We start from the raw sequence: 16,054 nt of genomic DNA, 5'->3' as shown, positions 1-16,054 counted from the left end.
GCAAAATAAGAATTCCAAATAAATAAAATTATATTTACAAGTTGCAGGCCACTGTTCTGAGATACGACCCGAATATCATCAGACCTCCGCGACGTCCTCAAATCTAAATTTCTAACGCAATATTAAATTATACTTATATCAATTAATAATAGAAATCTTATAATAGAAATTATTAATAAAATCTAATAATCAACTCAGGAACAAATGCAATAATAATCGATCAAATTGAAAAAAACCTTTTCGAATAAGTACGTCCTCAAATAACCATCATATTTAATATATTACATGAATATATTAACAACCATTTATGCAATCGCACAATATTATATTAAGGTAGCCATAGTTTCTTATAACTAATTGGTAAATCTCTCAAAAGTTTCTTAATGCTTATTACAATATATCTATAAATTCGCTAACATTTCAAATACCACCTAATGAGATACAAAAGAATAAATTTACGTCACAAATTGGTTTCCCTCTTCAACCTGTTACATATATTTACAAATAATGAGTATTGTTAAAGGAATTTTCTAAAATTCATAAATCTATTTATACGCCGTACAGTAAAATCAACCTCTATCAAATCGATAAGGATCATTTCTTTCTCAATTTTAATTAAGTAGGTATATAGTATTTCTCGGTCCGAGTTATATTGGATTTACATTGAAAATAGATGCTGTTTCCAATGAATATTTCAAAGACTTTAAACAACCAGCCATTCAACGAACGAACTTAATAAACCTGCTTATTTTAAATTATAAATTATTATTAACCTTGAATATTTAAATAGGTAGCTACAATAAGAGTATGCATATTATGCATTTCTACATCATACAGCATTACTTCTTAATATAAATCTTACATTATTTTATCGTCTTTAAAGTCTTTCAGTCACATAGAAACTTTACAGGCAGTGTTCAGTAACTAAAATTAAGTGCGCATATAAGCTCATTAATTATTATTTTCTTGGCAAGAGAAACAGACTGATTGACGAGTAGGTATAGCAAAAGTATGTCTTAAGCTTAAAAATGAGTATCATTTTATTCTAGCACTTGTAAGTTATATATAAACGATGTATCAAGTGAAGTTGTAGGTTCCTACCTATTTATAAGTATATCTGAGTATTATTTTACAGGAAATCTACATACTTTTACTATTTTGTATTTTAGTAGTAGGTATATCTAGGCAATACTGAATATGGTTGTGACTCAATATAAGTGGAGTCATAAAATGTTTAAGGTAGATACCTAATAAGATTAAACGCCATAATATTTAATTAACCAGGCCCGATATTCTGTTTCACCTACAAGTAAGCCTGATAGTTAATTAGTCTTAAATGCAGATTATGCTCAACGAAAATAATATTATACTTTATACGAGCGATTGGCGATTTAATTGGTTTTTGGAAGCTACAGAAAGCATCTTTAGTCGCAGAGTCCCAGCAATAAACTCGATTTTATTTATTATTTAAATACACCAAACCGAACGCTGAAATACGTCATTATGGGATGCAGCAGTAGTTGCAAGATCGGCGATCACTTATGCTAAAAGCATTGTATCTGCTATAGCTCTAAAACAATGTATAGGAATAAGGTTTTGATAAAAACAATTAAGTATGTTTTAGAAACAGATCATACAATATACCTGCCTATTAAGATCGTTGTAATTAAATAACAAATCTAGGTAATAAGATAAAGCTAAGAGTTTGACGCCACGCCGATACACAATTATTATTTACTGCCATGTCACGACTCGATACCTATTATAAAAGAACCACATTTCCTGTTAAAGAGGTCGTTCAGATCAATTTAATTTTTTTAATATGCTTCGTAATCTCCTAATGAACTATTAATACAATACAGCTTATAATGTTTTTTCGTTGGTCGTTTATTAATTATTAAGTATGCATGCATAATTATTGAGAAAGTTGTATACATTATAAAATTGGTTAGCATTCAAAATTTCTTTTAGATTATTAAAACAGTTTTTTGCGTATAAGTTGTGTGTGTGTGTCCTTAATACCTACAAGGATAATCGAGTATAAAATATGTTGGTACCGGTAAAATATGTAGGTCGGAAATATGTAGGTACCTCTAGGGCTATCCACAATAGGGCGCGGTGCAGTAAATAAGAAAGGAGCAAAGAAAGGCCAATTTGTTAGATGAGAAAGGGAGCACAATTTTAAAGACAGCTATTGAAACTACTCGTATTTGAAATTTATAGCAATCTAGGTGCAATCAGGCCTCTCCCAATATCAGGCGAAAGATTTAATAATTTTAGGAGCGAGTTACCTTCACCGTACTCTTCAATGTAGAGAACCATGTAATATAATCGATTAGATTGTAGTAACTTGTAAGACTATTACGATAAATGTAGGTATAAACTGATAAAATTATTATCAAACCAGTCATCAATAAGAGAAAAGAAAAAGATACATAATATAGTTACTTGTGTTAGGCATCGCTGCTACGAGGACATTATAGAATCACTTATAAAAAGTAGTTTTTTGAGTTAAAACGTCGCTATTCATGAGTCGATATGAGGAAAAAATGACCAAAGTAACAGCAAGCAGTATAAAGATACGATAGTCAAGCGGTGAAAGATAGTTGGTAAGTACTGAATGCTCGTTCTTTTACTCTGTTTTTTTTTTCATTATTTTTTAGAAAGTTTGGTCGGTCGCGCAGCGAGAGAAATTACAGTGCGGCCAAACTATTGATAATCCTAAATTTGTTCATCATTGTTGGTCACTTATCTGATAATGTTGTCTATTAAAATTTATAGATATTATATACCTACCTAAAGTGCATAGAAATTGCTAATACTTGTAACATTATACTGTACATGACTAATTAATTATGAAGAATGGAATAGTTTGAATAATCTCGTAATTAAAACACTTAATTGTACCTGTTTATAGCTAAAACTAGCTAAAGCTAAAAGTAATCGGTAACGGGCGGAGTTACATACAAATTAACAAGTATGAGAATTTCTGACACATTCTCCTTTACACTTTCCTTAACTGTCTAAATTATTAATTTATTTAGCACCTTACCAAATTCTTCTGTGATATTTCAGCCTTTATGTATAAGCTTAAAAATACATTCGCTCTCAGTAATTCAGTTCAATAATTGACTATCAATACGAACAGGAAATTCGGTAAGAGCGGTTACCTCTGTTTGGTGGGCTTAGAGGCGCCGTTAGCAGCTGCTGTCTTTTGTGCTATGTGAGTCTGATAATGCTTCGCGAGATGCGCCTTCTGCCTAAAGCTCTTCCCGCACAGGGAACACGTGAAGGGCTTCTCTCCTGTATGCGTCCTGACGTGCACGTTCACCGAGTACTTATCCTTAAAACCCTTTGAGCAGATAGAACAATAATGCAAAGATCTCTCCTTCCTAACACCGTTCGATGTAGATGTAGCCGCCTGAACTGCTGTCCCTGATTGTGTTTGACTTGTCGGGGGCAAAGTTTTACTAGGTGGTCTTCTATGTTTTTTGCCAACTTTCGTACTTGTCACAGTTGGCGAAGCAGTTACTATTTGAAGGTGCTGTGGCAGCTGAACTTCACCGGCAGGAATCATAGTAACTAACTCACCGTTGACGTGGTGAATATTATATATACTGCGAGTGGGATCGATCGGCTCCACAGTACAGAAAGGTTGAACTGATTCACCTAACTCTGTTGCTATCCGTTTTAATTTTTCGTAATCGTCAGGGTAGGTGGAATCGAGCTGTGATAATATAATATCATCCACACTTTGTGTTGATGTTGGATTTTCACCATTTGTGATCACAGTGGCGGTAGGTTCTTCTAATAGTATAGATATATTAACATTGCCGTTTGGTGGTCCTATTGCCATTAATAATTCATTTTCTGTATCTTTCGTGTCTTGATACATTGATGGTACATCGGCTTTGTTATTATTGTTTATAATGACTCTTTTTAATTCAGTTTCAGCATCAATTTTCTCTACAGCATTTTTCAGTAGTGTACTATATCTAACAAAGGCTTTTCCTTGTAAGGCACTCCGCAGTAATGATTCATTTGACTCTGTATTTTGATCAGTTAATTTCCAGTCATTATTATTATTATTATATTCGACTTCTAACATGGTAGGTGTTACGATGATTGGGCTATGCGTAGATTCGTCTTTTTTATCATTGCTATGATATTCATTTTCATCATAGGTGAAAGGTTCTATTTTAACTAAGCTGCTTGTACTGAGTTCTGTGCTCGTATTTTGTGAATCTCCATCTTCATAACTAAAACTTTCTACTTTAGGTAACGTATTAAGTGAGTCTTGGCTGAAGTCGTTAGGAAAACCGTTCATATTTAATATAGTTTCAAGATCTAATGATGGATTTTGTTCCATATCCGTAGGACTGGACATAGAAACATCTTCTTCTTTAACCCAATAGCGATTTGTATTCGTTTCATTAATATCTTGATTAAGAACTGTCAGTGTATATATTTGCCCGTCTGTATTATTACTTATCAATTTATTCGAAATAGTAGTGTCAGTACATGAATGTGTGGTCATTTCATTCTCTTGGCTCCAGTAATATTTGTTAAGATCTTCTAACATTGACGTCTCAATCCGATCTCTATCTCGGTCGACATTCCATATGGAGTCAAAACTTTGTAGCGGATTGGAGGTTGTGGCGACAGTCATGCTGTTTGTAGTGGAGGACTGAACCCCAGTTACACTTATTAGACTATTATTGTTCTGTTCCTTAGGTTCTTCCGACAACAGAGGGTTCGATCTCGAGTCAGGCGATTCCATAAACACGTTAACAGATCGCATTTGCTGTTTATACTGAGCATCGGTTACTTCATTTGAGGTCACGAATTCAAAAAAATCCGACTTTGACAATTCTGGTGCAGTGGTCGTCATGACTACCGTTTATATATTTTAACCGAGGACGACGACTCGGCACGGGCTTAGTTTCCGATCCGATTTAGTTACATTAAGCAATCTTGTGCCGTGGTCAGTTATTTTTTGTACTACAGTAAGTATATCTAAGTTAAAATGAGTTACTCTTATAACCCGGTATGACTTGTACTTTTATTGGCAGTCGCTAGAGCGTCGGTAACTGATAGTGGGAGAAGGCGTAGATTGGGGTGCTAATCGGAAATGCCTAGTGCACTCAAACTAATGGGCGGACCAATCGAATGTGCAAACTTGATCCGAACGTTTCTTTTTCCCATTATTCACCCCAATCCCGTACGTTGCTAACGAAGGAGTTTAGTTCTTCACTTTAACGACACGGTGACTAAAATTCTTATATTCCATTATACAGGTGTATAAACGACGGCAACGCCCAACGATGATGGTCTTCTTTCAGATCTGAAATAAAAGAAAAATGAGTATTAGTTTCATTGTCAATCTACGTAAATGCTAATTCGGTTTTTCATAAATCTACATTATATATTATAGAAAATACAATACTTCCAGATCAGATTTAAAATGAGGGTATGCCCCTTTTGATCTCAATGTTACTATTTTTTGTCGTTAGTAATTTGCGTAGGTACACCCTTTGAGCGTCATTATAATAATTCAATTTAAAGGTGATTAAAAATATATTCTACCAATACCGCATCTGAACCTTTCATTAATATGTTAGTCGATTCTTGTGTTTAGAGCCTGTATAAAACCAGGGCGAACGAGTCACGCGGCGCGCCACCGACTAGGTTTCACGAACGCTTTCCGTCTGTGCTGTAGCATGGCTGTAGCTAAAGCTCTCATAGCGGCAGAGCAGTAGCGGATTTAGGGTGGGCTGTGAGCGGTGTGCGGGCCTCAGGTCTGGGGCTTGGAAACTTTGAAAAGTACTTATAATGATAAAATTAAAATGCCAAATATGTCCAAATTAGAATAAGCTTATAGTTATAAGCTTACAGAGGCACTCATAAAAAAATTAAAATAACGTAATTTCTGTCAAAAGCTAGTTTTGCTCGCGCTTATATTTCATTATTAATTAATTTATTTCATTCTGCGGGGTAATTCACTAACTCAGTGTGTACCTAACACTGACCGATAGCCACGGAGCTCATTTGACATTGATAATATATACATTGCTGCTTCACTGAGTGAAATTAAAATAATTTTTCGTAGAAAACTTTTAGTGGATTAAAAATAAATGAGCTCGATGGCTTTTATTCGGAGTTAGACACTGAGTTAGCGAATCAGCAGGCTGGTCTCCTCTAAGAATCAAATCCGAGAAAAATAAATATACAAGGGAACGGAGGCCTCATTTAATGATGGCACCCCAGGCCTCCAACGACCTTAGTCCGCTGCTGCGGTAAAGTCGTGCTCTTTTTTACCCGACTACGGAAGGCTATTAGTATTAGCATAGTTTGTGGTATTAGTACTTATTTCGGTTTATCGGTTCCCGTATAATATTGCCGAACTGATTTGATTCCGAACTGTGTGCATATTGCATATGTTTCTTGCATATTTATGATGACAATTCTATTCAGCGGACATAATAAGCTAAAAATACGTCTACACAGCTACTTCAAGAGAACAAAAAATCGAGCTTGATAACAATTTAAAAATGTATAAGCTCTAGACCAATTTCAAATATCTCTTATTTATAGACGGAGAAAATATAACTATATAACTTCATAATAATATTATACAGGCGAAAGTTTATATGTTTGTGAGTGTGTGTGTATGTTTGTTACTCGATACGGGAAACGCACTAAACGGATTTGGCTGTTTGGAATGAAGATAGATTATAATCATAATCATAATCATAATTAATTTATTGCAAATACACGTTTTACGATAGGTGGTACAAAAGTTTAAGGTTACAGTGTATTTACCATTATAGTGGTGTGCAATAGGCAACATATTTCATAATTATATTGATAACATGAATGACAATAAATGGAAATTGGAAATTATTATTGTAACAAAGAAGAGAAAAATAAAAATAAAGAGAAACGTAACAATTATTATGCTTTATATCTATTGGCGTATTCTTGAATGGTGTACTTACGCCTTGTCTGCTCTGGACTAACACATAAGTTACTCTTTATCTCAGGAAATCAAAGAGTTCCCACGGGATTTCAAAAACCTAAATCCTAACGGATGAAGTAGCGGGCATCAGATGGTACCTAATTAATAATCTGTGGAAATATTTTATAAAGAAGCAGTTCGCTTTTAGTTTGGAACTTTATTTTGTTACAAAAATATTCGACATTATGTACTCAAGTATAGACTACTCTTCATTAAGATGAATTGTGGCTCGAGTGAAGCGAACACAAGTTGCGGTTTGTTATTCTAATTCTTATCTAAGCATCCGTTACATTTTTTTTACGTTTGACTTTTCCTCGTAACCACTTGGTGTTAAGCTTCTTATGTAACCTACACTGAAGATTAAAAACACCGTTCTTTTTCATCAATTTATTAGGTGAAAGGATAAATGTAACTCAATGTTTTTTTTTAAACTTATAATTTACTAGCAGATACCCGGCGTGTGCTACTACAATAAAAAAAAAGAATGTGCCTAATGCATTGATTTAATGGTCTAAAATTAGGCACGTTCTTCAACATCGTATTACCTTTGGGTTGGAGGATTTCAGTCTATAACGACATAGGCAGAAACATTTTTGTGTTCTATATTTTATTTTAGTTTTATAATTAATTCGGTGTTTCCATTTTGCTTATTATTACACGTAAAATGAGAAAGGTATGTCAAACGACACGACGAATTGGAGCAAGCTGGCCAACCGAAACACGACGTATAATATTACATCTGTTAACTGATACAACTGTACGCGTTCATATATTTATAAGAAAGAAGTAGGTACCTTCATAAAAATATTCACTTTACCGACTTTACCAGTAATCATATTCACATTTGTTGCTACACTTTCAACAAAATCTTACAGTTATAACTCATTCATTAAGGTACATCAAACCCCTAATTCCATTAACAAAAAAAAATAATGCATCTTAAATAAGTATTATTAAGCCGAGATCAGTTACAAAAGAAAAAGAGATCAATACAACAATGACCAGTCCAGAGCAGCTGGCGACAGATGGAGGCAATTGGAAGTCTAAGCCAAAATCTTAACGAGGCAGTACAAGAATAAATAAATATATATACCGAATTGAAAAATAAACAAAATTAAATTGATTTAGTATTAGAAATAAGACGTAAATTAGTATAATCTCACAGTAGAATTGCAACTAATACTTATAAGTAGGTAATTGTAAAAGAAACCATGTCTGAATAATGGCTTACAATTAGGTACCTGTAATAATGAGATGAAAACAGAGCCTCAATAGCTCAACCGGTAAAGGAATGGACTGAAAACGGAAAGGTTTTCGCCGCCGCCCGTTGCACTATTGTCGTACCTACTCCTAGCACAAGCCTGACGCTTAGTTGGAGATGAAAGGGGAATATTAGTCATTTAACATGGCTAATATTCTTTTTAAAAAAAAAATGTCTCCCGGGATATTTTTTTTGATTGATAATTCAATAACATCATCACCAAACAAAAATATTGCTTAGTATATCAATATTGGTTGATCTTAATATTGCATTACAAAGTTTCAACTTAATCGTATAAACAATAAGCAAACCCTTAAGTAACGAACAGACAGACTGATAGACAAACATTAACACCTTACCGGCAAAGCCGTGCCTGCGTGTTTAGCGTTTCGGTACGATGCCGTGTAGTAGCCGGGGTACGGATTTAATGAAACCGCCATACCCCTTTCAAGATAACCCGCTTCAATCTTAGACTGCATCATCATCACGCACCACCAGGTTCGATCGCAGGCATGGGCTAACTCGTATCGAATAAAGAATTGTTACTAAAAAAGTGGGATTATGAGTTGCTAAGTAGGTATAGCAACTCACAACCCAAAAATATAACTTTTATGTAAGTTTACATTATATTTCAATTTAACAGTTGCTGTTACTCGTACGTTTAAACACACGATATTTACGTGCTTAAAATTCCCCGGAGGAATATGTTATTATTTATCATTTGACCTCCTGCTCTTTACTATATGAAATTATTATCCACGATTAATTTTATTATCACGGGTGTTGCATAATTTCAATTTACTAGTAATAGTGCCTACAATCTACATAGTATATTTTTGTAATCCGTTTATCTTGCTACATAGTAGGTGAATTATTTTCAGGTACTGAGGAGTGAGGATCATAAATTAGACTATTTAGTTTGGCCAGTTGGCCAGAAACGTGAGACTGAGGGTCGTAAAATTCAAAATCTAATCAATACTTATGTCATTGCGACACAAAAGTATTTAAATCTTAATAGTGTACTTTGCGTTATTACTTTGATGCGTTAAGACTTTACTACATTTGTATACGTAATAGGCGAGTTAACCACTTGAATAATGTTAGTTTCAGAGTGTGTAATATTTTAGTGATTTTACAATAAATGTAGGCAGTGTTTTACATTGCAAAGAAAGTATCTATTCAGTTTACCACGACTGGACCAAGCACATATATGATGTCCGTGACATCGTTCGCGTTGATTATAGGTTTCAAAAATCCCGTGGGGGACTTTGATTTTCCGGGATAAGAAGTAGTGTCCCTCTCCAGGATGCAAGATATCTCTGTATCAAATATTTAGATGTATCTAAGAGATTTTTGAACCCGCCCCGCCCCGGTTTTGCACGGATAGCTTATTACAATTTTCGTAGGGTTCTCTATTTTTTTTAAATAAAATATAATCTATGTTACTCAGGAATAATGTAGCTTTCTACTGGTGAAAGATTTTTCAAAATAGGTTCAGTAAGTATTTCCAGAGATTATACTTTCTACAAACTAACTTTACCTCTTTATAATATTAGAGATTTTCTTCAAAGCGCGCGCTACTTATTTAACATACTCATACAGACAAAAATCCCGAATAATAAATAATCTTTGTTAATCAAGACGTGAAAAGTAGGTACTTCAGTTACTAGCTAACTCACCCCGGCTTAAAGTTGATATTATCACTATTTATTGATATTATAAATTAGTGATTTAAAAATGAGTGAATAAATGAAATAATTTTACAACAGGAAAGATTGTAAAAAGATAATAATTAATAGATAATTTATTTATGAATTAACCTTGTTATTTTCATTTGGTTCCTGAAATAATCTGATAAGATTGATGTTTTTTTAATCGATGACAATATTTTAGCGCTCGACTCTGCTGAGTTTGTTGTGAGCTTCTTCCCAGATCAGGGCGCGTTTGGAAACCTCGTAGCTTTAGTTTTAAGTATATATAATCAATTATCACTATTGCATCAATTAATTGTTTTACAAATTCTACTACCTAGTGTAGTAGTCTGTGGTAAGCACCACCTAAGTGATGTTGTAGTCGAAGAAGGGGGCTAAGTTGGTAGGGATATGGCAGTTTTACTAAACCCATAACAACCCATAACCTCTATTTGGTATCGTGCCGGAGCACTGATGCGCTTGGCGGCACGTCTTTAGCAACAGTGTAGTCAGCAGCCACTACGGAAGACTCCCACCAGAAAACACCAGAGATAGCTGTATAGAAATTAAAAATTTTGAACCTGCCCGTGCCGGAAATCAAACTTCCTACTTATAGGAGTTCTACTGATGGTAGTCGAAATGGTTTTAGTCTTTTAGATAATGGTGTCTATATAATGTAGCTATGATACGAATGGTAGGTAGGTAAAGTATTGGTTTTTTAAGTACTTTCTGAGTACATTTTTAGGCAAGTTATTCACGTTAACAGGCATGGAAGGTGTATCACAGGAGGCAACGTCCACACTATGTGTAATAATTTGTATACTGTGATGTGGGTTAACGAGCGACGCTGGTTGCGCCACCGCAGCGTGCGCCCGCGCCGCACTCCTCCGACACAAGCAATTGGATCACGACACAATCGTTATGCCACAATCGATGAAAATATACCATAACCATTATAACCCTCATTTACATTTTACGATTTTAGCAGCCGCTAATTATACCTATGTATTGGTATTATGAAACGGATTTAACAAAGAGCTTTAAAATAATTATGTTAATTTATTTTAATTCCTCTTATAACCTAGGTAAAATACCCAGGTTTATTATTTCAAATTGAATTTTTACAATAAATTAAAATTTTACGTGACATACTACTTTGTTTTGGATATTTGGTAAAGCTCATATTGTAAGAAGTAGAATTATAAATAAAATGACATCATTGAGAATATGTAAGTATACTAAATTTGTAATTGCCTCGTTGGTTAAAGTGTTTAGCATGTTGGACTGTAAAGAACGAGCTCCTGATTAGATCCCCAGGTAGGGTACCTATAAACCTATCTGGATTTTCTGTACAGCTCTGGATACTAGCCCGGAGTTAGGAAATTGGTAGTGTTTCAATACGGTGCAGCCTAAGATTCGTAATTATAATTATTATAATTTAATTTCGTCACGAATACTTCAGTAATTTTTGGTGGTGTCTTTTGTCTAGGTGAAAAAAGCAAATAAAACAATACATGCCTTTGACTTACCTATTATTTTATCATAAAATTAAGCCTAGTCCAACGCTTCATATAGATTTTTTTTATAGATATCCTTCACATTTTATTTAGAAACACGAGGCTATGTATCACGGAGGTAATCATCTGTACGAAGATAGATGCTGAACTTCAATATTTAAAACAAGCACAAAGAGCAACACAAGCAAAATGCGTGCCTACTCTGCGCTGAACTATTTCCTTCCACTTGACCTTTATTCGATGCAAAAAACAGATATTTCGGTTTGAAATTAGGGTCCAGTTGCATGACAGGCAGTTAAAGTTACGTTACGGTTAACTTTGATCACCAATAAAAGGCAAAGTATTTTTAGCTCCGAGATTTTAGTTAAAGATATACTTTATATATATATATATATATATATATATATAATTTTGGTCTAAAGTTAACAAATCCTGACTTGTGAAACCTATTTTACTCTTATTGACGGTCAGAGTTTAACGGTAACCGTAACGTAAGTTTAGTCATGCAACTCAACCTAAGACATTAGTCGAGCAAAAAACGGCATCACAAAAGCAATTTTCTTTGGCCCACTTCTCTGAATATTCTTACACATAATATACCTAATTTACATACACAATTACTTTATAGGTACATACATACCTAAACATTAACAGGAAATGTTTTGGCACAAAATACATAAGTAGGTAACTATATTTACCTACCTAAACTTTCCGATGGGTTGAGTATTAATTATTTATCCGTAGGATGTATTAATTATATATGCAGACTATTAAATAGTTAATTTTTATTACTAAGTAGGTACCTACATATTATTATTTATGTTAATTCCCAATTAGCTAATAAAAAGTATATAGGTACCTTTATGAAACATAAATCTACTCTGCTGTATCGGTTTATATGCGTGTTCCCAGTCGTAATCGAAACCGTAAACGAGTAACATGATTCTAGAGAGTCTTGAGCGTAAATTTAACTATAACTCTAACAAGTTGGCCTGTAATAAGTTATCTTGCAATCACACTATAAACAAAATACTTGACTAACTATTGGTAATTTAGGAGTGCTAGGTATATCTCGTTATCTTAATTAACATGGAGCCGAATGACCCCAATAGGAACTACAGTGCTCCAATTTATCTTCTCCGGTGATCGAATGATGTCTACAAATTGTATTGTATTTATTTGCTGCAAAAATAAGCAACAATTAATGGTATAATCTCGATGGAAGCGATAGTGTCGCCTGCGCACGGTCGTGGACTCGCGGCGGACGGCGATTTCCTAAAGCGATATGAGCTCGACGACAATGCTACGGTTTTAATTGGCGCTCTTACATAGACATGTCTTGCGCCGACTTGAGGACTTGAGACTCTGTTCGTTTTCGAAAATGGAACGACGAGGTGCACGCGCAGGTGCACCACGAAGCGCGTGATTGGCAAGGCAAGTAAATTTTCAGTTGTCATTGTAATTTATGTAATGCGTAGTCTACCTCTACCACTACCCGTTCTTATTTGAGTTATTAAGCACCTATTGCGACTGCGAGAAATATAGATTTTACCAGTGGTAATTATAGTATGGTATTGGAACCTTAAGCCGTGATAGCCTAGTGGTTCAGACGTCCGCCTCCATTTCCAGAGGTCGGGGTTTCGATCTCGGACACGCACCTCTAACTTTTCGGAGCTATGTACGTTTAAATAACGTGAAAGAAAACATCGCAAGGAAACCTGCATGCATGAGAGTTCACCCTAATGTTCTCAAGGATGTGTGATGTCTTTTTCAGAGTGGCGGACTGACATTGCCTAAACCCTTTTCATTTTGAAAGGAATCCTGTGCTCAGTAATGGGGCGATCATGATAATGATTGAAACTGAATTTTTATTTATACTATTTTTGTATACATTTCTAAAAATTAAATCGAATAAATTAATATGACAAATGTTGACTGATCCGTGTAACAGGCGCAATTCGTGAAGCAAAAAACTCTGGCGCATACCAGAACGTCATCGCGTCACTCGTACTCGGCCGCGGACGGTTGACTTGCTCACCTCTGACATTCTCGTGAAGAAGATCGTTTGCGTGCCAAACTTTGATCTCTCTCGTACACGTGTTAACATACAATTCGATGTCAAATTCTTACGACTTTAAGTTCAATAACAGTAAAAGTGAAATTGCGAAGTTGCCTTCGTTTTCAACATAGTACAATAAAAATGTAATCAACAAAAATCGAGAACACTTCAAATAACATTCCAAATGGAACCAATGCATTTCTTATGAGTCTTTTCAATCGAATTGATTTTGTTAGTTGGTAGGTACTATAAAATATTTCCTTAATTTTATATTTTGTTCTAAAATTGTTACGTTGAGAATCACATTTATTATATAACTAGCGGCTCCGCCCCGACTTCGCCTAAGTTTAATAAATTGCCTATGTTTATCTAGAATACTGTATACCTTTGAAATAGTGAAAGAATTTTTCAAATAGGTGGAGTGATTCCAGAGCACATTTTCCACATAATTACACAAAGTCATAAAATTCGTACTTTTGCTTTATAATAATAGTGTACATAAATATTATTATTTTTATGTTCAGAGTTAAATAGATGACTAATTAATCCGAAAATCTCAACTGTTGTTCCTATATCAAATAGTGCAACGTGAAACCAACGCAAGAGACCTATAACTATTCAATTTGAATATTCGGTAAGGGTTTTAATTAACGTTACTAACTTTGTAGGTATGTTATTTGTCCACAGAGATTGGCCTCAGGTCCTAAGGCGATGTCTTCGCAAGGATGTACAATCCATTCGCAGCTAATAGAGTAGATTACTTACGAGTTCGTTCGGTAACTGGAGTGCGTCGAATCTGACGTAAAATATGGTTGAGTACGTTTTAACAGTATTACTGCTCGAGTTTCCCACGCGGCTAGCGGCTTGTCTGCTGGCATTCAATGACTACGCTCCCGTGTATGTATCTACATAAATGAATACCGTACCTGCTGCTATTGGAGAAATATCCTTTTGGCATTTATGTTCTGATAACTACGATTATGTGTCCCAATATAAATGTTTTTAGTATAAAAACTTGTGCTTGGCTGGTGTTTTATTTATTCATGAACTTTAACATGCTTGCCTAGTTATTATTAGATTCCTACTTAATCAAATTTTTCCCTAATCCTATCGCCACCCATTAATAGATGCGAAAGTATGTTTGTATGTTGGTTTGTCCTTCAATCATGCCACAACTGAGTAACGAATACGAAGAATACTCGTAGTTGGGAATGATTTCGGCTACTTTTATCCCAGAAAATCAGAGAGTTCTATCGGGAATTTAGAAATCTAAATCCATGAAGTCACGGACATCAGCTAGTTTATCAATAATTTTAATATGCAACGCACGGAAACCCGGATTTATAATAATTATGTTATATTTCTTCGTTTTGTTACTCATGTCAGTCACTTTCTTTGAACTAAAAGATATAAAACAGCGATAGACACTGAAATAAATTACTGCAAGCGGAAAACGCGTCAAAGTGCTTTAAAATATGATTTGCTTGATAAGCATCAATCACGATGCTGTGTCGAAATAAGCCAAGATTGTCCTACATCGCAGGTGCACTCGCAAAAAAGAGAAACTGCGGTATTGCGGTGTTAAAGAAAATCTTATTATCGACATAAGGGGCGATATTCGAGCCGGCCGGCCGCTCCAGTTACAGAAAACGCTCCCCCGATTTGGATCCGGTTTGCTCTTGTTTCGTGTGAACCTACCTTCACTCTTTAAAGTGTTTAATCACTGTTATTCCCTTGTGTACAACATCAACTTGAAATTGGATACGGTAGTGTGTATGAAGGTTTTCATAACTTTTTAAGTTTCACTTGTGACTTGCACGAACCTGACACGCCATTTTCTGCGTCTTACTTTAGATCATTTACTGGGTGACGTGCGATTTCTGTTTGTGTTTATTATATCATAGATCGTCAACGTTATATAATGCGCTAATACAAAATATCCTATAGATTATAGTGTGCAGCTAGGCAGCTGTCTAATTAATTAAGGGATGAGTTTGAAATAAATCTATAGTCCACCACTTGTATTTTCATACCCCTGATATAATTTTTTCTTTACATATAGGTGCCTATAGTAAAGTTGAGAGAGGATTTATTTTATCAAGAAGGTATCTACCTCCTCTAAACCAGATGTTAGTTAAATAGTCAATTTCATTTTTTATGATACAAAAATGAATTTATTTTGAACATCACAATAAAAAATATTATTTTAAATACCTATTTCAACATTAGACTATTTACGTATGCTATATTACGAGTATGTTGTGTTAAATATACTTTGGTAGTTATGCAGCAGGCAGCAGGTTGTTAATAATTGAAGAAATTAAAAATAATGTTGTCAGTAGGAAATTAGCAACTCGCGAAGGTACTTTACTTACAGAGCTTTACATGGATCACTGCTGTTCCAAGTATTTTATAAATTAAACAAAAAAGTCTCATTGCTTACTTCTACGGCTTCTTAAAAAGCTTCCGTGATAAATGTAATGTTAATGGTAAGTATATACTTGACAC

At 34.6% G+C, this 16,054-nt stretch overlaps 1 protein-coding gene across 1 annotated transcript in view; it reads right to left on the bottom strand.

Moving 5' to 3' along the window:
- Positions 1 to 2,858: 2,858 nt before the first annotated feature.
- LOC123864469 (Krueppel-like factor 8) overlaps positions 2,859 to 16,054 on the bottom strand; it is a 79,595-nt gene continuing 66,399 nt past the window's right edge. The window contains exon 2 of the mRNA XM_045904934.1: positions 2,859 to 5,344. Coding sequence (XP_045760890.1) covers positions 3,167 to 4,891 — 1,725 coding nt within the window. The 5' untranslated portion in view covers positions 4,892 to 5,344 and the 3' untranslated portion in view covers positions 2,859 to 3,166. The remainder of the gene's footprint in view (positions 5,345 to 16,054) is intronic.

This window comes from Maniola jurtina, chromosome 4 (genome assembly GCF_905333055.1).
Source record: "Maniola jurtina chromosome 4, ilManJurt1.1, whole genome shotgun sequence".
In the NCBI taxonomy this organism is placed as follows: Eukaryota; Metazoa; Arthropoda; class Insecta; order Lepidoptera; family Nymphalidae; genus Maniola; species Maniola jurtina.
This window is presented reverse-complemented; position numbering and strand designations above follow the sequence as displayed.